This window comes from Lupinus angustifolius, chromosome LG07, assembly GCF_001865875.1.
Source record: "Lupinus angustifolius cultivar Tanjil chromosome LG07, LupAngTanjil_v1.0, whole genome shotgun sequence".
In the NCBI taxonomy this organism is placed as follows: Eukaryota; Viridiplantae; Streptophyta; class Magnoliopsida; order Fabales; family Fabaceae; genus Lupinus; species Lupinus angustifolius.
In genome coordinates, this window is record NC_032015.1 from 1,306,704 (window position 1) to 1,329,367 (window position 22,664).

Sequence of the window (22,664 nt, forward strand, 5' to 3'; positions counted from 1 at the left end):
TAGAGTGGGATAACATTTACTATTACTAGGAATAATGTATACATTAATAACAACTTAAGAATTTTACAAATTGTCTATATATTATCCAACATTTATATTTAATTACTATTAACTCGCTAATAAAGATGATAATGGGAATGAGTTCGAGTAGTGCGTTATATAGACCCGCTATGTTGTTTCATTTTGGACTCAGATTCACCTCAGACTTTTTCTGATACTCGCTGAATTTACTACATCTACGGGTCATTTTGTATCCAACGGAGCCGCGAATACCCACAAATTCAAAAAATATTAAAAATAATTGCGAGTAATTTATGTAATTGTGTAATCAACGAGAGAAAAATTATAAAACATATTTAAAGTTTTGAGCAAATTTAAATTGACTATTTTAATATTACGATGTAAAATAATTTTGTATGAATTGCTCAATAAACAAAATATTGAATTATACATGTCAATTAATAACATAACATCACTATTTAACATCATTATTTAACAATCAAATTTATTAATTAACAATATATCATTGTAGATTAACATTATATTATATATAAAAATGAATAACCGAGTCTAATTACTTATAGGTCCGGTCCTGGTACCTCATTGTTTGGAGCCAGACCAATCTAATGTATTGCAGATTATGTTTAACACATTTACTCCACCAATTAATAGTATATCCCCTCTGCTTGCAATCTCACATAGTTTTAAACATAATACAGGAAGAGGTGACAAAAATTATCCAGCCAAAAATAAATTTTAGTTTTGAGTTGTATACTGCATTACTGCAAGTCTGTAACTGTGTATTAAATCTGAAGTTGCAGTTTGGTTTTTTATATAAAACTTTCGAGGCTCTTCTCAAAATTCAATGTCAAATTTGCATCTATTTTATTATTAAGATCAAACAAAACAATAAAATTTATGTTGAAGATTTCTCCTTCATAGTAGAGCTTTGATATTGACTACAAGCATGCAACTCAGAAATTCACAAATTTAAATAACTCAGTATTCTTAAACACAGAACTACTACCACTACTACTACAGAAGTAAGCAATCATCATATTTTCCATAAAGGTAGGGGTATAGAAAATAGATTTTAGAATGAATTTTTTATCAAATCAGTACATTAATCCAATAAATCCATTAACATAAAGTAAAGAACATAATGAAGGCAAATAAAAGGCGCAATTAAATGAAAGGAAGAGATAAATAAAAATGAACTTAGTGCAAGTAAAAGGCGCAGAAGGACAATAATGAAGCTCCAACCAAGGAACCAAAAACAGGGATGGTTGTGCTTGATCCACTAGAGGGTCCAGGAGCTGCTTCTGGTGCTTCAAGGGCTGTGGACAAAGCCACAGACATTGAGGCCACAACCACAAATATAGCACAAGAGATTCTCATCATTTCCATTATCTTTTCCTATGGTGGTGGATTAGAATGTAAGATTATTTATCCTCTGCAATATGTAATTCTGTGGAATAAGATGTTATGTAGAGGCTAATATATATAGAGTGAGTGTGAATGATTATATATTTGGATATATGTACATATTTTATGACATGGCATTGAGAAATGATGTACATTCATTTCCAGCATCTTTTATGCTGTCTAGTTATTTAGCATATTGTTGGCTCAATGATTAGAGATAGTTGTCACTGAACTAATTCCTTTTCTTTTCTTAGTATCGTATTCATATCTTATGTTTTGTATTAATTTTTTTGTTCTATATAAAACAGTAATAAAAAAATAGTACTGTATTATATTATCAATCATATTACAAAATGAGGGAAAAAATGTATACATAGACACAAGTGTAAGAATTTTTTAAGCTATTATTGTATAATACACCATTCATTTTCAATCACTGTTGACTCTTAAATAAAAGTAATTAAAATGAATGGTAAATAATGCACTGATTATATATAAATCTCTATACAGATATTACACTTTTAAAAAATATAAATACATGTTATGAAACATAAACTAAAAAAACTTTTACACTGAGACAACGTGAATTAATTGATTTGATTAGGCTGAGACCTTATTTTAACAAACACGTTATCTAACAATGAAATCAATGTTATCAATAGCTTTTTCTTGATATCTTGAAGCCCAATAGCAATAGAGATTTGATATGAAATAGTCGAAATAGACAATATTAAATGAATTAAACATATTACATTTGAACCCAAAATCTTAAAGTATCATAAATATGAATAAGAATTATCTAACCTTATTCCTCACAGTTTACATAAATAAAGTGTCGGATACATCTAAATATGACTGAACATGTGTATCAGAATATGCACAAGTGGCCAACTATTTGTCTTTCGCTTTTGTTTGCACCGGCCAGAAACAATGTTGAGTTGTTAACATTTGCCACCTCGTTTTCCTTCCATATCATTCCAAGTTTCTACCTAATATTGGGCACCCTGGCCATAACCATTACCCATAATTTGAAATTGCCAAATTATGAACTCACAAAACAAATTACAGACTACTTATCTGGTCAATAACATTAATTATATGTTTTTGAATGATAATGAAAACTTGTTTAAGATGCATGGGCCACACCATAACATGGTCCTTAAGCTAGCATAGCCGTTTGAAGCCTGCATGGGACCACCAGCAGAAAAATCAAAGATGGAAAATTGGAAATGACCTGTCTCGTATGTGTGCGGCTCCATCAAAGTACTCAAAACATGCAAAGAGACGTTGTTGCAGTCTAAACGTCTATTAAATTCAAATTGATATCATGATTAAGACAATATCTGATATAACATAATTTGTGTCATGAAAAAATATTTTTAAATTAAAAAATTAATAATTAATTATTTTTTTGTCTAACCATATTTAATGGTGCGTATAATGACTATGAGACAGTAGATGTGTACTTTGGAAGTGAAGTCTATATATCATCAAGTCTTGTTTGCAACCAACAACATAAATACAACACAACACAGTGGTTTAAAGTTTAAACTCAATCACGCTACCACCTCTGTAACCCTTAGCTATTGAAGTATCTACTATCTGTGAAAAAAATGGCACACAACATTAGCAAGAGCACAACAATGATCTTGTTGATGGTCTTAGTGGTGGGGCTTATGTTTGCTGCTGAAGTCATAGCACAGGATGTGACAGCACCAGCACCAGCACCAGCCCCCGAAAAGGACACCGGAGCTGGGTCTTTGGTAACTTACTCTGGTGTATTTGTTTGCTTCTCACTGTTCCTCTCTTTCCTTTCCCTTCTCCGCCATTAAATTTTTCTACTGGATAAAACATATCTACTGTATTTTTCTTCTATTCATGCAATCAGAATCATTGTTATTGTATCATCTTATTCTTCTACCCTATTTATTGGTTATGATGTGACTCATTAAATGAATTTATTTATGCAACATGCTATATATGTATATAATTTGAGTCTTAATTTTTTAATATTTCTTATATGTAGCTTAATTCTTAACAATACTATTTGCAATAATTTTAGGGATAGAGATTAACTGTCCTAAATGTACCCCATCATTTCATGTTCCAAGTCAATCAGAGTATTCCATTTTATTGCCTTTTGATTTTAAAAATTTTCTTTTATTCATGTGTCAAATATATAATTGATTTGAGATAAGGAATGAGATACCGTTGGAGATATGTGATCCCATCCCATTAGGTCATGTGCATAATAATAGTGCCTGTGATTCCTAGATGTTGTCGTGCAATTACATTCATCACTGGCCAATTGATCAGATGAACACAGTCAGAAGTTCTTGGCTTCAACCTTTTACACATTAACATAATAATGATAGTTATTATCATTCCAAGCACACATCCAAACCAATAAAAACAAACCCCAATTTAGGAATAATGTGTGTGTACATAAATAGGGAACTTGAACAAACGTAACAGACCGATCGATGAATTTTTCTCAAGTTTAACAGAGACTATGATGTAGGCCTAAAATTAGATTTAGATTTGCAAAATTCGAAATTCTACACTAAAGTGTATTGTAAATTGTCACCGAAAGGACTCAAAGGAAATAAAGCACTTACATATGTGTTTACATCATAAATCTGCACAGAGAACATATTTATTGTAATCAAATCTATACTAAAATGGGAATTTAAGGACAATATTTTCTACCTTCCAATAATCTAATCATAGTAGAATAACTAACCATCTTTCTCAGCCCATACAGCTAATTCTATAATATAAATTATAAAAAAAAAACAGAAGAATTTAAATCCAGTTCAAAGTGCTGAAACTTACTAACTTTTTAGTTTTTACATAGCACAAACAATTATACATGTTAAATGGAGTAAATCACGATATGTTTTTGCCTTTTCTATTTCTAATGGAGAGAGGATGGAGGAAATAGGAATAATGCCCATATTGTATTCGTGGAAGGAAGAGAGATAAGAGATTAGAAGAGCAGTGACCACTGTGGCTGGGAGCAAGAATTGCCCCCACAATAACATATAATATGTAATAACATCTTGATCCTTTTATTTAATATGAAATCATATTTTTGTTATTAGACATATAAGAAAAAACAATTGTTTGTTTCTCCATTAACATTAATGGAGAGGATGGCTGTAGTGCATTAATACGACATATTTTGTCCAATCCAAATGCTCTACTTTAAGGTTAACTATTCTTGGTCGTCCAATACAAAAATATAAGGATCAAATTCATTTGATGATTTAAAAATAAACTTTAACTAAAAATAACTTAAAATCTAAGTCATTAAAACTTATTAAAGATGATCGATATTCTATTTGGAGAGGATCCATATTCTATTTGGACAATCATATCTTTAGGTGATGTATTTTGTTCATATTGTAAATCATTTTTATTAATTAACACTTTTGTCTTTTCATTTATTTCATTGGTAAAAATATATTTCTCAAAATTTAAGATTGTTTATTGGTAAGAATAAAAGTTTAGCTTCAATTGATTTATCAAAAAAAAGTTTAGACTCCACTCCAAACAAATATAAGAGTTAACTAAACAATGTGAAAAAGACAAGAAATATGATTAGCATATGATTTAATTTTCGTATGCATACACCAACTTTATCTTTAAAGTATTCATTAAATTAATTTATGGGAAAATAGAATTTTATTAACTAGTCTAAACTCTAAAATAATATTCAACTTACAAATACCTCTTGGTTCAAATGACAATTAGCCTTTTCCCCTTAAATAATGTTTTTTTTGTTGGGTTGAGTGTCTTGAATGAGTAAAAGAAAAAGACATCAGGGGAGCGTTGCTTCTTTAAATTAGTCTAATACATAATTAGGTTTTAAATTAAAATGTAATGTCTAAATTATACATTTATTATGATTCTTCTCAATTCATTCAATGCAAATATTCTCCAGTATTGACAGTAGTATTATAACAATAATTTTAATAAGTACGGTCATAACAATTTACCTATGTAATGTGAGTTTTAATGAAAAAATAATATGATCGATCAAAATATGACTTGAATATTGATGGCCAGGACCAAGCACGAAGTTGACAGTGTTTAGATGAATATTTGAACGTTTGTTTTTGTCAAATGTGCTAAATCAGGAACGTATATCCATGCTACGTGTGAGTATTGACCCTATCTATTCACCGAGTCGGGCTTCAATATGGTCCGGTTTTATCCAGTTAAGGTTGTGTTCCAGTTTAAAAATTAGGTTATAACAATATTTATGATTGACTATAGATAAGCATGACCAGACTCATGATCATTTATTCATCATATTTATATATGTATATTTTCAATTGTGTATAAAAAAATAATATATTTTTGATTTAAAGTACAATTAATTTCCTAATTTTTATCATATATTAATGATTAATAGAATGTCTAAATACATATAATTTCATATGTCAAAGAATATGTATTATATTTAGTCAGATCTAGGATCGAGTTCGACTTCAAAAGCAGTCCCGATTAACATTTGGGATCAAATTAATTTCAGGTCTAAAGTCGAATTCGATTTCAAAAAAAATAACTTCACCAATTAGGGTCGAGTAAAAGATAAGGCAGAGAAATTTGTCTGAGCCCCTTAAACATACTAATATAAGGGTAATATCAATATAGTTTTATTAGTTATTTTGGAGAGGCATAATAACAATTTTTTACAACTCTGATAGTAGTAAGTTTTAACCCAAGTCTCAGAATATGGTCCTAATTTTTTTACTTGGTGTCTCTTATAGCTCATAACTATTTTATATCTAATAATAATCGTTAATAATTTTTAATATATTTTCTTATATTTTTCCATAGATAAAGTTTTATTTTGATTATGGATATTTACCTTTTATCCTGAATTGTGATTGACTGTGTATGAATTACACTACTTGATCATAAGTGTGCTGGCAATGAAATACATGTCAACCCAATATTCATAATAATTCTCGTTTTTATATAAGAAGAAAACTTCTCTACAGCAATAAATAATGCAGAGTTCAAAGAACACATAAAATTGAAAATTCTACAAGTCAAAATTGGATTAATCTAATAACAATTTGCCCTAGTGGCTATATAGAATTGGTCATTGTCAACTCTGACCGCGCCCTCACACAACGCGTTTGAGCAGATAATAGCGACCAAACCAGTTTCCAAACACATATTGCTTTACTTCACATGCACATATATATATATATAGGGCAGCAATATGAGGTTGTACCATCAACACTAATTGTCCTCTTGCCTAGTTTTGAAGCATTTCTTTCAGTGAAATTGTATAAGGAGAATAGTAATTAATTTGATTATTTAAACAGCATTTTTAAGTCTATAATGGGTTTTGGGCAATCTTATATTAGCGCTCTACCTTTGTTGCTATTGCTGTTAAGCACAACATGCAATGCGGAACTTTCTACTAATTATTACAGTGATACGTGCCCCAATGCACTAAGTACAATTAGAACTGTGATTAGAAGCGCCGTCTCTGCGGAACGTAGAATGGCTGCGTCTCTCATTCGTCTTCATTTCCATGACTGTTTCGTACAGGTATTTTATAACCACAAAGGCCAATTTTGAACAAAATATAAGTATTTTATAGTGTAAATTTACTAAATTATCATCATATGGAGCAATTAATTATATAATTTGTTTTGCAGGGTTGTGACGCATCGATTTTGCTTGATGATAGTTCCTCTATCGAGAGTGAAAAGACGGCAATTCAAAATGATAAGTCAATAAGGGGATATGATATTATTGATAAAGCTAAAGCTGAGGTTGAGAAGATATGCCCCGAAATTGTATCATGTGCAGATATTGTAGCAATAGCAGCACGAGATGCATCATTCGCTGTAAGTATATATACTAAGTAAGCTATTATATACATATATATATATATATATATATATATATATATATGTGTGTGTGTATATATATATATATATATATATATATATATATATATATATATATATATATATATATATATATATATATATATATATATATATATATATATGTGTGTGTGTATGCTTAGTACATGCAAAAGCGTATATAGTAAGATTTATCACACCCCATTTTTTCTTGATCAGGTGGGTGGTCCATCATGGAGTGTTAAGCTTGGACGGAGAGATTCTACCACAGCAAATAAAAATTTAGCTATTAGTGACCTTCCACTTTTTACTGATAATCTTGAAACTCTTATCTCTCGTTTCAGTAAAAAACAACTCAGTGCTAGAGATATGGTTGTTCTATCTGGTAATTAATAAGTTTAGAACATATATGTATATATGTGTATATATATATTTAAGCTTAAAACTTTAAACTAAATGATTTTCACGTAATGGTTGTAGGTGCACATACACTTGGACAAGCTCAATGCTTTACATTTCGTAATAGGATATACGACAATGCTAGTGTCATAGATGGTGGATTTGCTAGCACTCGTCGACGTGGTTGTCCATCTCTGAGTAATCCTGAAAACAATAAAAAGTTAGCAGCACTAGATTTGGTTACTCCCAATTCTTTTGACAACAACTATTTCAAAAATTTAATTCAAAAGAAGGGTCTTCTTCATTCTGATCAAGTTTTGTTTAGTGGAGGATCTACCAACAATATTGTGTCTGAATATAGTGAAAATCCTACCACTTTCAAGTCTGATTTTGCAGCCGCTATGATAAAGATGGGAGATATCGAACCTTTAACTGGCTCAAATGGGATAATAAGAAGGATTTGCAGTGCTATCAACTAAGTCAGAAAAAAAATGCCTTCATTTCTGAAATCTTTCTCTAAACATGTTCAATATTTTTTTTCATTTCTTTAATTGATCAAGGGTTTGTAACTATGGGTTTTTAAATAAAACGTTCTTTAATTTGGCATGAAATCTTGTGTGTATTTAGGGTGAAGCTTCTAGGCAATTCTAATTGTGTATTCTCAATGTTCATCAACTGATTGTTTTTTTTTTTTTTTTTGAAAAATGAGAAAATAAATGAATTTAAATAAATCCATAAATAGTTAAGAGTGTTCTTGTTGAAGTCAGGTCAAACTCATGTGAGAAACACTATCTTATAAGATTATGTAACTCAAAATATAATACCAATTTATTGATGATAGATATTTTCTAGATTCAAAATTGATTTGAATTATAATATTCATAATATTAATATAAATTATTGATCAATTAATATATGATTTGATTAACTAATTTTTTATTGCATTTTTAAAAGTAGGTTTGACATAATAACATTATTATGATCTGTTTGCATTACATTAGTATTGATTGATTTTCATGAAATCCTTACATGTATTGAAATATAAATTTACATTTCATATATAGCAATAAATGTAGTGTATAATTGGGTAAAATTGTATTGAACCCGTTTTAGGAAAGTAGAAGCTGTTTCGTTAGTTACTTTAACTTCCTATAAACACTTAAATAGTTTAGTTAGTTAGGTAGCTTAACAGAAAAGCTATTATATAGAAGTGATTAATACAAGAGCCTTATTTGATTCATTGTTCACTTACACAATTACAATTCAATAAAGAAAGCATATATTCTTCTTTTCTTTCGTCCCTGTTTCTCTTCCATTTCTCATAAAGAAGTTTTCATCTCATTCCTTCTTCTGTGTTCATAATCATTCTTCCATGGAGGTGGTGTTGACCTTTTACATAAATTGAAAAATTGCATTTCATATCTTGAAAGTAAAAGAAACCTCAAGATTCGAAGCTGAGATTTTAAACCCTTCGATTGCAAGTAGCACGTGATGAATGTGTTGTTCTTGTCTTCTTGAAACTTTCTGATGCTAGAGTGTGTCTTTCTGTCATCAATAGTTACAAACCTTCACATTCTTGTGTTTCTTGGGCTTAATGAACTGCCTAATTCTAACTCAAAGTTCCCCTTTAGGAGTAAACAAGTTAAACAAAAACAGTGGAAATGGTAAAATAATGGGGTGTAATAGTGTTTCAATCTCTTCAGAACTCTGGATTTGACAGAAAACATACATGTAATTACAAATTTAGGAGTAACTTACTAGCTCATGAGAACAATTGATGGTCTATTTCGTCTTGATCAACACTAATTAGTTGATTATCATTCATGTGCAATTTAAATCTCATGTCTTTGAAGGGAGAGATTGGAAATATTTGGTGGTTGTATCATAGGCGAATAGTGCAGAATAATTAACAGAAAATCATTAGGTTGGGAAAAGATACAACAGAGGAGAACCAGAGATCCAAGTAAGAATTGTATTCTCAACTGGTATAGTCACTCATGTAAGTCTTCTTAAACCTGAAGTTTATGTGCCACCACCTTAAGTGGACCACAATAATAGTCTTATCGAGTACACGAGATAGAATGTCTGAACGATGTCCTATTCCATGTGCTGATTTAACACATTTTGATTGGTTGGGATAAGGTACCTTATATTGATTATTCAAATGTATTAGTGTTAAAATCTTATTTAATCAAAAGCAATGAAACCACGGTTTCAATTCCTGCTTTGGTGTAACACACTAGAGGAACCGTTATTTTTATTTAGTTGAGCAATTGAACATCCATTACATAAAGCATATTTGTGCAAGCAGAGAATCTTTTTATGTATAGTATTGATGAGTAGCCGAATGAGTCAGGTTTGTTTAGACTTAGCAGAGAAAACAAAAGGAATGTGGAGTGAAGGGCTTATAATAATAATGATAGTTTTTGGTCCCTCACTTAACTTGCACGCCAGGTTTTTGTATCATTCGCTTCTCAATTATGCTATGTCTGGTTCTCTCACATGCCTGACAGCTTTTTCCATTTGCGTACTTGCTTAGTTTAGGAAAAGAGAGGGAATAGAGAAAGATGTACATAAAAAAAATGATCTAGTGAAGTGACATTATATTTGGAGACAAGTAGAAAACATGAGTAGTTTTGTTTGATCACCGCACTTCAACCACATTCATCACTCACTGGTTCATTTTCTAGACACTGGCCAACCACTAATGTTGTCCCAACCAAAAACCCAATAAGACTCAGTTGCCTCTATCTTTTCCCCATAATTAAAATTGAAAATGGTATGTAAAAAATATAATAAAATAAAATGACATGATTTTAGAAATTTTATGTTTAAAAGTTATTGAAATCAAAATTCGTTTTGTTTTATTTTATTTTACTTATATCTGTGATCATATTAAAATTAAAATTGAAATATTGGTAAGAGTAAAATAATATATTACTTGGAGCGAAAATAATTTAAATAAATCCCACTAAATTAAATAACAATACTAAATCTATAAAGTACAAAAGAAATTAACTTTTTAAAATAAAATATACTTACAATTAAAATATTTTTTGCATTTTTACATAATATTATTTTGTGTAGTTATTACATATGTCCTGGACATGCAGTTTCAAACATTTATTTATTTAGTTCACAAGGGTTAACTAAATTAAAAGAGAATATTTGATTTTTCAGAAAAAATAATAATGAAATAAAAATGAGAGATTAAAAAAGAGAAAAAGAAAAGAAGAGTAATCTTTAGTTGTTTTCAATTATAAAAAATAAAAAAGTAAGACTGTAACAGTTGAAAAAAAGGTGCGATGCAGCTGAAAATAGTCTATCTAACGAAGTTGGCGTGTTGGTGAAACCAGCGTTGTGCTGTGCGTAAAGGTGGAAGAGAGAGAGAGAGAGAGAGCACAGTGTGTAGTGAGAGAGAGAGAGAGAGGTTGAAAGTTACAAAACGAAGAGTTACAAAGTCATTCATCATTTTCATTCCGATCGAACTCTATCTAGGTTTCTATTCCACCAATCCATTTTAATCCATTCTCATTTCTCCTTCTTCATCTTCACTATTTTTCTGCTTCCGTATGTGACATTTCCAGGTATTCTACTCTTTCGTATGTCAATTAACGGATCAGGAGTTTGACTAGGAATCCATTTACACTTCTCTGCATTTAGAAATCTATGTTTCTTCACGATAGATCTTAATCTTCTTTTGGCTATATCAGCTTATTAGAAACACGTTTTAGTATGGACTTATTTGAATATTAAGGATCATTTTGATGCATAGATTGACAAAATTGATACTCCATTCATCTCAAAAGGAGAGGTAGCAGTTCTCAAGCTTGGTGAATCTTGATAGTAAATGTTGGATTATTCTTTCTTTTAGAATGCATTGATGTTAGCAATAACTAATGGAAATCGAAACAGCCTTAACCCTTAGTTGAGTTAATAGCTTTTGCCTTCGCATCACTGAACATTTATTTGCATTTTACTTTTTGCAGGTTTACATTTTCTGCGAACGGTTTTGTGTTAATTTTTTCATCAAACTTTGTTGATGAATCTTATGGCTTGGTGAATCTGTGAAGAATATATTTGTATATGTATTGATCTTTGTGCTGGAACTTTAATGTTTTTTTGTTTGTGCATCTCATTGTGTTTACACTCATTCTTGTAATCTGCTGCGAATTCACTCTGCAAATTACTTGTCTGCCAGGAAGGATTCACAATGAGTTGGAACCCACATATGGAGGTCCATTACAATAGCATCAGCTATCCCTATAATACCGCAGGGAGCTTTATTGAATATTTTGAGGGTCTAACCTATGAACATGTCAACTTCATTTTTTCTGGTGCATCGCATGCTCAGGTGCCTGTAAAGACTGTTATTTATATTCTGTTTTAACACATTTTTTCGCTTTGTTTTGTTGGAAAATTTTGCACTTCCTTAATGTAGATCTGTTGGAAAGACTCTGCTCTGTTTCATATTGCATCTGAAAGATTTTAATGGCTGACTACTAGAATTGTTCCTGATATAATGATATTGATGTAAAAAAATGAAATATAATCCCATCTGTATATGCAGGAGAGTTCCTACCCTTCAACTTCAAGCTTTCACAAGTTTGGACTATCTGAACTCGACGGTAATTCATACTATCGCTACGGTCATGGTTATGATGTAAACCATCATGAATCACCGACGGATGAGTATAGGAGGCCGTCAGAAAACTCATCGACAGCCAATGAACAGATGGCAGCAGCAAGTACACAATGGGGAGAAAGTGTAAACACGGACACACAAGACAATTCTATTGAACGTGAGTTCTTGACTTTCATATGGAGATGGTTTTTCTAACATTTACAAGGTCCTTGGATTAAACACTTGTACAATTAAAACAACTAATGATCTGTCTGGCACATTAGAAGTAGTTAATTAATTACAATTTTGGTGATATTTGGATGACAAAATGTACTCTTGGGTATGTGAGTCCCTTAAAAGCATTCTTTATCATGTGATGAGCATCACAATGTTTGAAAAACTGCAACTAGAGTTAAGTATATGTTTCAGTCATTAATACAGAAAAGTATTTTTCAGATTTCAGTTTACTGGACATAGAAGAGTCCAATTGAAAATGCTGAATTACAGATTATTGGTTCATAATAAAGTGTACTTGCTTACATTTGTTTGCCTTTCTAGTGCTATGATCTTGAGCTCCTTTTGTCATCCTAATGATTGTATAACATTGAAGCTTATGTTTTAACATAATTTAGCTGACCTTTCTGAAACTAGACAATGTGAATTTCTTCTCCATTATTTAATTTAACTTTACCTCCTCCAGACTTCATGAAATTTTTATTCTGTCTTACTACCAAGAAGGAAACAAAAGATGAAATTTGTAAGCATTCATTTATAAGTTGTGTAGAAAAAATAGACTCGGGTCCTCTGTTGATGCTTTGTTCAATCACTAAAAGAGGGAGATGGAAAGAGAAGAGTCAGTTAACTGAGTAGTCTACATGCTACCTTTGCCCATCTCAAATCTTGTATAACTCAATTAAGTCTATCCAGTTATCCCAGAAAAGGTAGTAGATATAGTCTATCCAAACCCACTTTTTGCAGAGTTGACATTTCGTAGTTTTCACTCTTTTGACCTTGCATGTAAAATGTTTGCTCGTGATTTAACTACCTTTTGTCTCTTTTCTTTCAGGTCCACGAAGACATCATGGTAATTCCAATGATTATCAGGTATTTGCCTTCAACATCCTCGTACATAAAATATTGAAATGCTATGAATATCTAAGTAGTTTGTGTAGTTACCTTTACCAGTTTATCAATAGAAGCAAAATAAAATATTATCTAAGCAATTTTCTAAGTTTTGCAGGTCATTTGGCAAGACAATATTGATCCCGATGACATGACCTATGAGGTTGGATTTGAGAGTGTTGGATACCTTCTCGTATTGGTCTTTATATATCTCTTGCATTTCCTCATACTAATATCATATCATTTATTGCAGGAACTACTTGAATTAGGTGAGGCTGTTGGAACTCAGAGCCGTGGTCTCACCCAAGAACAGATTTCCTTGCTTCCAGTTTCGAAGTACAAGCGTGGTTTCTTCTTGAGGAAGAAGTCACGTGATGAAAGGTAATATTGGGATTTTGGACTCTGTTTTAATACAATTGTTCCTCTCCTTATACATTACTATTATATTAATAATAGTTCATGCATATAGGTTTCAAAATCCTTGTTTCTGCTTTTTATTCTTCGTTGACTGCTTTCTTCTGTTGTCCAAATTGATCTAGGTGCTTAGAGATTGTTGCTATTTAGCTTATTCTTTGGGTTAATTTAAATTAGTGTGATACTGACGTGTCTCCTTTTCTTCTCAAATACTGCTTTGTAGAACCTAATTAGAATGTATTGTGTGGTTAAGAAGAATAAGGTGCATATCTCCCATGAAGATGATATATAGATTAGTAATGGACACAGGAAGATTGATTCTTGTGAACCAAAAAATGCTAGGTCATTAATGAACACATTTTTTTATCAGCTGTAGCTATCAAATCTAATGCATACTTTCATACATACTCGTAAACGAGAAGAAGATAGAATGTGGGCTTAAATATTGAAACTTCAGGATTTTATTTTTCTTTCCGCAAGTCATAGTATAAGCTGGAACTTGGAAATGTCCAAATGGGTGAAAAGCTGGGTGTGTATGTCTGTTGTGTGCTTTACAGTTAGAATTGAGTCCTGGCCATCTCTAATTTTTTATGGTGGAGCAGCAAGTATTTGGATTTTGCTTCCTCTCTGCTAATGTTTTGATCTTTCTTGTGTTCTCGTGTAGATGTGTTATTTGCCAGATGGAATATAAGCGAGGGGACAAGCGGATCTCTTTACCATGTAAACATATTTATCATGCCAGTTGTGGAAACAAATGGCTTAGCATCAATAAGGCAAGACAAGATACTTATCGATTGTCATGAACTCAATAAATATGGTTTAGTGCTAATTTTGATTTCTGCCGATATACTTATCGTTTTTGCTTTCTTGCTGGGATTGTTTTTACAGGCATGTCCAGTATGTTATACAGAGGTGTTTGCAGACAAGTCAAAGCACACATAATCACATATGAGCAAATAGTAAGTAATTTGCAATGTTGCATGTTTCTGTTTCTCCTTGAGTTTGGGGTCTGTCATAGAAATACATTCATTTGTTATGCTTCCTTTTTCCTAGTCAGACTGCTCATTACGTTGACCATTGTAAAATTCGTAAAAAAAAAATACAGAGAGAGTAGTCCTGTGATTCATAATCACAGTTTTATAAAGAATATGGAAATGGATATGGTTTGATTTTGTAAAATATTTATAGAGCATCCTATGTGTTCGTGTACTAATATTATGATGAGTGTGATATGATAATGCAGTGACGGTATAAAAATCTCTTACATTGTCGGTGTATGTATTTTTTTTCTCTATCATGACCTGTCACTGATAGTGTTTCTATTGGACGTAGGAATATGAACATATAATCGCAAGTTTTATGAAAAAATTCCAAACACTCGAGGTGTTAGACAATTGAACTTGTAGTTGCAAATTATAATACTGGTAAATTCCAAACACTCAACTTGCGTTTGAAATGGGCTTTAATCGGGGTTTGTTAAATCTGTGATGAGAACGGGTGGAATGGTGCCACAAGTTAAATGAATTGGGTTTATTGCTTCACTAGGCCTATCTGCCTATGCGTTTTAGTGCTGCTACTCACTTCTGTACCATGTCTACAAACTACAACTTTATAATATAAATATTCTCAATATCCCATTTTCTATAATATATAAGAGAAAAAAATGTATGATAATATGAGTTTTATGTACTGTAATTATAGTGTTTGCCTTAGTTTGTAGAGAGAATATATATGCAATGATTGACCTTATACATCTCTTCGATTTTAATTTTGAAAATAGTCACTGGGAAAGGATGTTGGAAGTAGTTGAATGTAATTCATTATGCTGAAAGTTTGTTACTTTGTATGGCACTTGGTAGGCATGTAACATTGTTCGTTAATCGGAATACAGTACACAATTATAACCGTGGTAGGTAAGACTGATAAATCATGATATCTCAACCTCGTGATTTTTAAAAAAATATATAACTTATAGTATTTTTATATTGTCAATCTATTGTTCGCTATTCATTTTAATTGTTATTGACTTCTAAAAAAAAGTAATCTAAACGAAGGGTGAATGATATACTGATTGTGTATAAATCTGTACTGTCAGTGCATAAATATTACACTTTTATAAAATATGTTTGAATATCAAATACTCTATCTAGTTTTTATTTCAGCACACTTTTCATATTTTTTTCACTTGGATCTAGTCTATATTCACATTGCCATACAAAAATTGAATTTGGATGTGGTGACCTCACTAGTCACTACATGGTGATTTCACCAATCTGGACCTATAGATTGTAAATAGGGACTAGGAAGTGAATAGAGAAATCCTTTATTTATTTTTCTTAAACGCAGACCTATAGATTGTAAATACATATTACTAGCAGTGAGCTTAGATCGATATATATAACTAATTAACTATAGACATATTCTTATTGGCCTCACTCTTAAGTAGAGCAAGTGAATAAAATAAAACAACTATTGCCAAACCAAATAAGATCTGCGTTTTGGTGATCTCTTTAAGCCAAGCAGAACAAGTAACAGTCCCAGATAATCATAGTTGTAAGAGACCTCAAGTAGTTGAAACTTATTAAGTGTCCAAGGAGGATATCTATACCAAAAATCAGTGAGGAAACTTCTTCTCACAATACCCTTTTCGTGGCTGAATGTGTCAAAGGAGAATTTCCCATGGTATTTGCCAAACCCACTTTCACCTACCCCTCCAAATGGGAGAGAATCTGCTGCATACTGCATACAACAAAAGAGTAGAGTAAATTACTATATTACGTACTATATAATTGTGAATATGTTGAAGTATGTAAACAAGTTTTGTAAGGTAATCATACTTGTAGAATTGCATCATTGAAAGTCACACTTCCTGAGGATGTTTCAGATATCATTCTTCTCTGCAGTTTTTGGTTTTTGGTGAAAACATAAAGGGCAAGAGGCTTAGGCCTAGACCTTATGAATTTAATACTGTCTTCTATCTTCTCCACCTGTGCAAATCATCCTAGAAATGTTATTAATATTGTACCGGTTATGATCTGGTGTTCAATCTAAACTACTATTCTTAGGACCCTACAGCAATGAATTTCTTTAACTAGCACTCTGTGACCCTTCTATCTTATGGTCCTAATAAATATAATGAAAATTATTGTCACGTATATTGGCACGGATCTTACAGTAATAATTGGAAGCAGTGGGCCAAATATTTCGTCTGCCATGATTGCTGCATCAAGTGGAGGATCCACCAAGATAGTTGGCTCAATAAATCTGCATAGATTTTGAACACACTGTTTCCTTTTTAGAGTATTTTTGCCTAGTAAATCTAGTAAAACAAATTGCTCGTACCTTTTTATGTAAATATTATGCAAGCAAATACTGATCGGCTGAGTTGTTGGGAAAGAATATTTACAATTTAAATGGTTTGTCCACTTTCTACTAATCAATTATATTTTTTTCTATTTCAAAATATCATAATCTTTATCTTAAGAATAAAAAATATTTAAACATTTCTATTTAATTAAAAGATGTTTATGATGATGAATCATGAGGATTCAATAGATTGAAAGGTGAGAAAGTGTTGGTTGATTACAAATTATCTTCGTCCATTGAGCCACCATAAACCACAGACTTTTTGACCTCTGGATCAGTAAGAAGATTCTTCAATCTAAGGAAATGTTGTTTATTAACAATCCTAGTAATAGTGTTGGAATTTTTTGGGTTCTCTCCAAACATTTTCTTGATCCAAACCTTCATCAATTCCACCTAAAGAAAGAAAAAACCAAGAGTGAACACATACCCCTATATCCTAATAAAAACAATATCAAAACACACACCACCTAGCATAAAATTTACATAAGACATGCATGTACCAGTGTTGAAGAATATCCATTTTCCACAATGACATAGTCAATTGCTATGCATGCTTGACCAGCACACGTCCCAAATTTCCCCACAATAATCCTCTTCACAGTTACCTTTTGATTAATTACCAAAAAAAGAGTGACTTTGTTTAGTAAACAAAACAATCAAAGATAAATCTTCAATACCCATTATTTCATGTCATCATAGAATAATGGGTATGAAAGATTTGTGTTGAAATAATGAAGAATTTAGCATAAGCAAAAGAATGAACATTAATTGTTGAACCCACAGCTATGTCAAAGGAAGATGAAAGAGAATCAACCACAGCAGGACATTTTCCACCCAACTCAAGAGTAACAGGCGTTAAATGCTTAACAGCTGCACTCATCACTATCCTCCCCACACGTGCACTTCCTGTTATCACAAAATTTTCATCAAATCAATGACTACATATATATGATAATGTCAATTCATAAAAGAAGAAGAAGAAAAGAGTGATCATGTACCTGTAAAGAAAATTTTGTCCCATCTTTGCTGAAGTAATTTCTCAGACTCAAGTGCTCCACCTTGAACAACCTTAATGGCTTCTTTGTCCAAATAAGTGGAGATACCAGATGCAAGCAGAGAAGAGCATGCTGGAGATAACTCTGAAGGTTTTAACACTACTGTATTTCCTGCAGCTATTGCTCCTATAAGTGGCTCCAATGATAGACCTATACATGTGTTTTCATTCATATATATATATTAGATGTTTCATTTTTGTGTAATACTGAGTGTATCTCATCACCCTTTTGAATAAAGAACTAATTCTGTGTGTGACTGTCCCTCCCAATATAAGCATCGCTATCAGGAATCGTCGAACCCTTGACCTCTTGGTCATCCTGTTATCTAATGGAGCTTTACAATACTGGACCAACACCATGTTGGTAAACCTTGTTTCTTTTCCAAAAAATTGAACTTAACATAGCAATGAAACTAGATTTATTAAGAGTATAAACTTACCAAATGGGAAATTCCAAGATGAAATGATGAGGACAAGGCCTAAAGGTTCTGGAACAATTTCAGCACTTGTAAGCAATGCTAATTGTGGCAATTTTGCCTATTCAAGTATAAATTTGGTGTCAGTAACACACTCTAAATCCCACTGAACTTATAACACCTCCGAGTTTTTGAAGGAAACTGGTCTAAGTCTAACCTTTTTCGCTGACATCCAATATTTTAAACTCTTCAGTGCCAAATTTAAGGATTTCATCACTGTCCCTACCTACTCCATTAAACAAGTTACAAAATAAACATGACAATAGTTTAGTATATAACATTGAAGCCTAGCCAAAGCAAAATGATTATATAATATTCAATATCCACCAATGTCAGTAAGATTCATTCAATTTATGTAGACATATTCAGGTTAGTAATTAAAATATGAACTATATATATTCATAATATAAGTATATATAAAAATGAGAAACACCTCGTCTCTAAAAGCTTCAACTTGATGTTTCCCTAAATCTTGCATGAGAGCCTTCAAGATTTGTTCCTCTTTTTGAATGAGGAAACTACGCAAACCTTTGAGTTGTGACTCTCTCCAAGAACATTGCTTTGTAATTTCACTGTCATAATAATCTCTCATGTTACTTAGATCTTTTTCCAAAGTGACCATGGTATCCATGGCGCTTAATTTTGGATGATCTCAATTCTACAACCACTATTTATATATATATGTTCAACTACCTCACAATGGAGACTGATTAGACATTCATAAAGGAAAGGGCCCTTACATTTTCTGTCATCCACATGTTTTTTTCCTCACAAAATTTAAACTTGGCAACGTGATAGCAGTCTGACGACCAGAGAGTCTCCGACCATCGGATAGTTCCATTGTTATCGAAGTATGTGAAGAGTGGAAAGTTACAAGTGAGACAACACGTCTTGAACCAAAATCAGACATTAGTTCTACATACATTTTCTACTTGTAAACTCTTTCACTCTTCTTCGCATATATTCTACCGTGATTTTTAAAATTTCATTTATATAGCATAAAACTTAATAAACTCAACAAAAATTTCATTTATATTCTACTGTGATTATTAAAAAGTAAAATTAAGTTCTATTATTTGTAAAATATTTTTGAACATAATACTCTGCATTTCAACACACTTCTTTGATCATATTTTCTCTCTCCCTTGGTCTATTCTACTCACACGCCTCAAAAAAATGAATTTGGATAGTGTGGCTTCACCAATCTAGACCATTAGATGAAGATGATATAGTTTAGAAACAATCAATTATCGCAATGACCATTAATTAGTAGTTGAGCCATCATAAAATCTCTTTTTAATATGTTTTGTGGTATTATTAATAAATATATAAACAAACTATCAATCATGTTTTCACACAATAAAATAGTTAGCTCAATTCCCTTTTTTAAGATGTTCGCAATATGATCATTAGTATCAATTTTCTAATTACCCATAATATGAGTTAATATTCAAATTTCTCACAATAAGACTAACGATATTAATTCTCAAAAAATGACAAGATTGATTTGACGACTCAAAAAAGCAACAACCTAAATTTGTTCGACGATGGTAGCATGTGTTAACTTGGTCAATATGGCATCTAGGATGATGGCGAAGGAGTTGGCACACACATGTGGAGGGATTTTTGATTGTGTTTAGTCTCACTCAACATAAAACCCTTGTATCCCTTGGGATACTCATCTTTTGTATTAAACCAATTTTCTTTTGTTTGAAGTTGCTCCTAATTTTTGTTCAATTAAACTGTTCTTGATTGTGATTCAACTGTTTATAGTAGGGGTTGTAATTTAATTTTCTGGTTTTGGAGCTGTTAGCTCAACCAAGCGTGTTGGCTCAAATTCATAGATATGAAAGTATATTCTTTCCTTTTTCAAATGCCCGCTGGGAGAGTTAGCTCCACGTACCTGTGGATATTCCCGACTCGGATACGATTGTCTCCGGTGCGAGAATACTTGTGGGAAACCAAAAAAAATATTCTTTCCTTTTTCACTCTCCACTCCCCTGTAGTTTTTTCCTATTTCACTCCCCACTTTACCTTTGTGTCTATCTTCTATTTTAGTTTTAAATGCTTCATGTTCGCTTGTTCCTCTATCTAGACAAAAAAAGTGTCCTACAATAATCCCTATTACCTATCTATATACATAAGTAGATAACACCTAACTTCTTGGCGTTTGACCTGCTATAGCAGGTTGCCCTTTTTAAAATTCCCTTATTACCCTCACTCCCTTCCCTTTCAACTCATACCACTACACCAGTCACCTGACGATTCGTTTCGAACTTCAAGAACATGATAATAATTCTCAAATGCGTCGTTTCTGTGTTCTATCATGCCTCCACCATTGAAGCAAGAATCATCTTCATTAATGGAAACACAAATGTCATATAATAATACATAAAAATACAATAGGGAAGGTAAAAACATGTGAATTAAGGGTAGGGGTGAGAATAAGAATGGAAATTGTAAAAACATGTGAATGAAGGGCAGTGTGTACCAAACAGTAAGTGAGTGCATTGAAGTAGTCCCAAGTTATGTATTGCAAAGCCCAAACAACCACAAAGGGACTGAACGTAAAATGTCTTTAAGGCTTTAACCAATAACTGTGGCTGTTGAGCTGTGAAATAATAAAGAGGTTAGGTGAAAGTTGGGAGAACAAACTTAAATACACATTTTTTTTTGTTGGTGAACAAAAGTAAACAGTAAATATATATTTTGATTCTCAAGAAAAAACTCAAAATGATGTTAAAAATATTAAATGTTGATCAAAGTAATATTTTTAAGATCAAATTAGTTCATATTAGTTGTTATAAGTATACTAAAAATGAGTAATTTAACCTATTTTTTGAACCATTTTAAAAAAATAGAGACCAAACTAGGATAAGTGAAAATTTTAAGAGAACAATTACTCAACTAAATTTAGTGTTGTTAATACCGTATCAGTTATTAAACTGATTAGGGTATTGGTATAGTGGTATAGCGGTTCAACCGGTAGTTAATTAACTAAACCGCATACCGGTCGGTATGACCAATTTTGGCCGATTATAACCGATATAATTGCAAGACCGATACAATTACTATATCCTACTAGTATTGAGACCAGTTCACCGATTTATCGATTAAATCGGCCAACACAAACCTATGTTTATAACGCTGACTAAATTACTACGTGACATAAGTTACTTTGAACCATAAAAGTCTTCCAGAAAAGTAATACAAATGAGTTGTAAACAATAAAGTAATTGAGTATAAATTTTTACACTAATAGTTCATAAATATTACATTATTTCTTAAAATGAGTTAACAATTAAATGAGCCATAAATATTTAAATTATCCCCAATATAATAATGCAAATTAACCTAATCAAATACATGCTACTTGGTAGAGAAGCAGGCAATTGGTCATAAAATAAGAAAGGAACCTGATGTTTACGTGATTGATATTCTGCTCGTAGCAATTGCATAACCTGAGTTACAGTATAGTGTTTTTGATTAATCATTAGTAAACAATCTATAAGCAATTGGAGTTTACTAGTTACTTAACATCTTGATTATACATCTAATCTCTCACCTACGTTTTTGGAATAAAAGATGGCCATAATGAAGTTGATTTCTGTTTCCACAAGTGTTATATGTTTATCAATGCCGAAGAACAAAAGCTTATTTAAATTGTGTTTTTTATAGACTAAAAATAACTTAATTTTAAGAGTTTTCTTAAACTCACCTTTTTTAGTATTACCATTAGTATAAACTCACCATATAGGTAACATTTGATATTTTAAACTTTCTGAGAATTTAACTAGACCTTATATCATTAGACCAACGCCATCAAAGATCAATGATAAGAGACTAAAAATTATGTTCACATAAAAGCTAACATATATTTCATGAAA

The 22,664-nt window shown here is 31.6% G+C and overlaps 3 protein-coding genes across 5 annotated transcripts; 2 read left to right on the top strand and 1 right to left on the bottom strand.

The window, feature by feature from the left end:
- On the top strand, positions 6,672–8,264 carry LOC109352756 (lignin-forming anionic peroxidase-like). Its single transcript, XM_019594949.1, has 4 exons — positions 6,672–6,999; positions 7,110–7,301; positions 7,542–7,707; positions 7,803–8,264. Exons 1-4 carry the CDS (start codon positions 6,787–6,789, stop codon positions 8,198–8,200), a joined length of 969 nt encoding a protein of 322 aa, XP_019450494.1. The 5' UTR covers positions 6,672–6,786; the 3' UTR covers positions 8,201–8,264.
- On the top strand, positions 11,245–15,094 carry LOC109351564 (E3 ubiquitin ligase BIG BROTHER-like). 3 transcript variants are annotated; one of them, XM_019593049.1, is made up of 8 exons: positions 11,245–11,308; positions 11,923–12,081; positions 12,292–12,523; positions 13,412–13,449; positions 13,586–13,630; positions 13,721–13,848; positions 14,546–14,654; positions 14,770–15,094. In XM_019593049.1, the coding sequence occupies exons 2-8, from the start codon at positions 11,935–11,937 to the stop codon at positions 14,821–14,823; spliced, it is 753 nt and encodes a 250-aa protein (XP_019448594.1). In that variant the 5' UTR covers positions 11,245–11,308; positions 11,923–11,934; the 3' UTR covers positions 14,824–15,094. The 3 variants fall into 3 exon arrangements, 2 of the variants coding, with proteins under 2 accessions (XP_019448594.1, XP_019448595.1); XR_002108229.1 differs by lacking the exon at positions 11,245–11,308 and having other exon boundaries at positions 11,830–12,081; positions 14,770–14,879; positions 14,921–15,094; XM_019593050.1 differs by lacking the exon at positions 11,245–11,308 and having other exon boundaries at positions 11,830–12,075.
- LOC109351565 (aldehyde dehydrogenase family 3 member F1-like) lies at positions 16,182–19,430 on the bottom strand. Its single transcript, XM_019593051.1, has 10 exons — positions 19,211–19,430; positions 18,935–19,003; positions 18,742–18,838; positions 18,246–18,452; positions 18,029–18,153; positions 17,748–17,852; positions 17,468–17,640; positions 17,055–17,145; positions 16,719–16,868; positions 16,182–16,620 (listed from the first exon to the last, which is right to left on the bottom strand). Exons 1-10 carry the CDS (start codon positions 19,406–19,408, stop codon positions 16,351–16,353), a joined length of 1,485 nt encoding a protein of 494 aa, XP_019448596.1. The 5' UTR covers positions 19,409–19,430; the 3' UTR covers positions 16,182–16,350.

Bases quoted from the DNA above. Each gene is read 5' to 3' on its own strand.
- LOC109352756 (XM_019594949.1), top strand. From the start codon at position 6,787: ATGGGTTTTGGGCAATCTTATATTAGCGCTCTACCTTTGTTGCTATTG. The intron at 7,302-7,541 runs GTAAGTATATAT...TTTCTTGATCAG, and splicing joins CACGAGATGCATCATTCGCT to GTGGGTGGTCCATCATGGAG. The intron at 7,708-7,802 runs GTAATTAATAAG...TAATGGTTGTAG, and splicing joins AGATATGGTTGTTCTATCTG to GTGCACATACACTTGGACAA.
- LOC109351564 (XM_019593049.1), top strand. From the start codon at position 11,935: ATGAGTTGGAACCCACATATGGAGGTCCATTACAATAGCATCAGCTAT. The intron at 12,524-13,411 runs GTGAGTTCTTGA...CTTTTCTTTCAG, and splicing joins ACAAGACAATTCTATTGAAC to GTCCACGAAGACATCATGGT. The intron at 13,849-14,545 runs GTAATATTGGGA...GTTCTCGTGTAG, and splicing joins AAGAAGTCACGTGATGAAAG to ATGTGTTATTTGCCAGATGG.
- LOC109351565 (XM_019593051.1), bottom strand. From the start codon at position 19,408: ATGGATACCATGGTCACTTTGGAAAAAGATCTAAGTAACATGAGAGAT. The intron at 18,839-18,934 runs GTTAGACTTAGA...ATACTTGAATAG, and splicing joins ATTGGATGTCAGCGAAAAAG to GCAAAATTGCCACAATTAGC. The intron at 17,853-18,028 runs GTGGGTTCAACA...ATTAATCAAAAG, and splicing joins CATCTTCCTTTGACATAGCT to GTAACTGTGAAGAGGATTAT.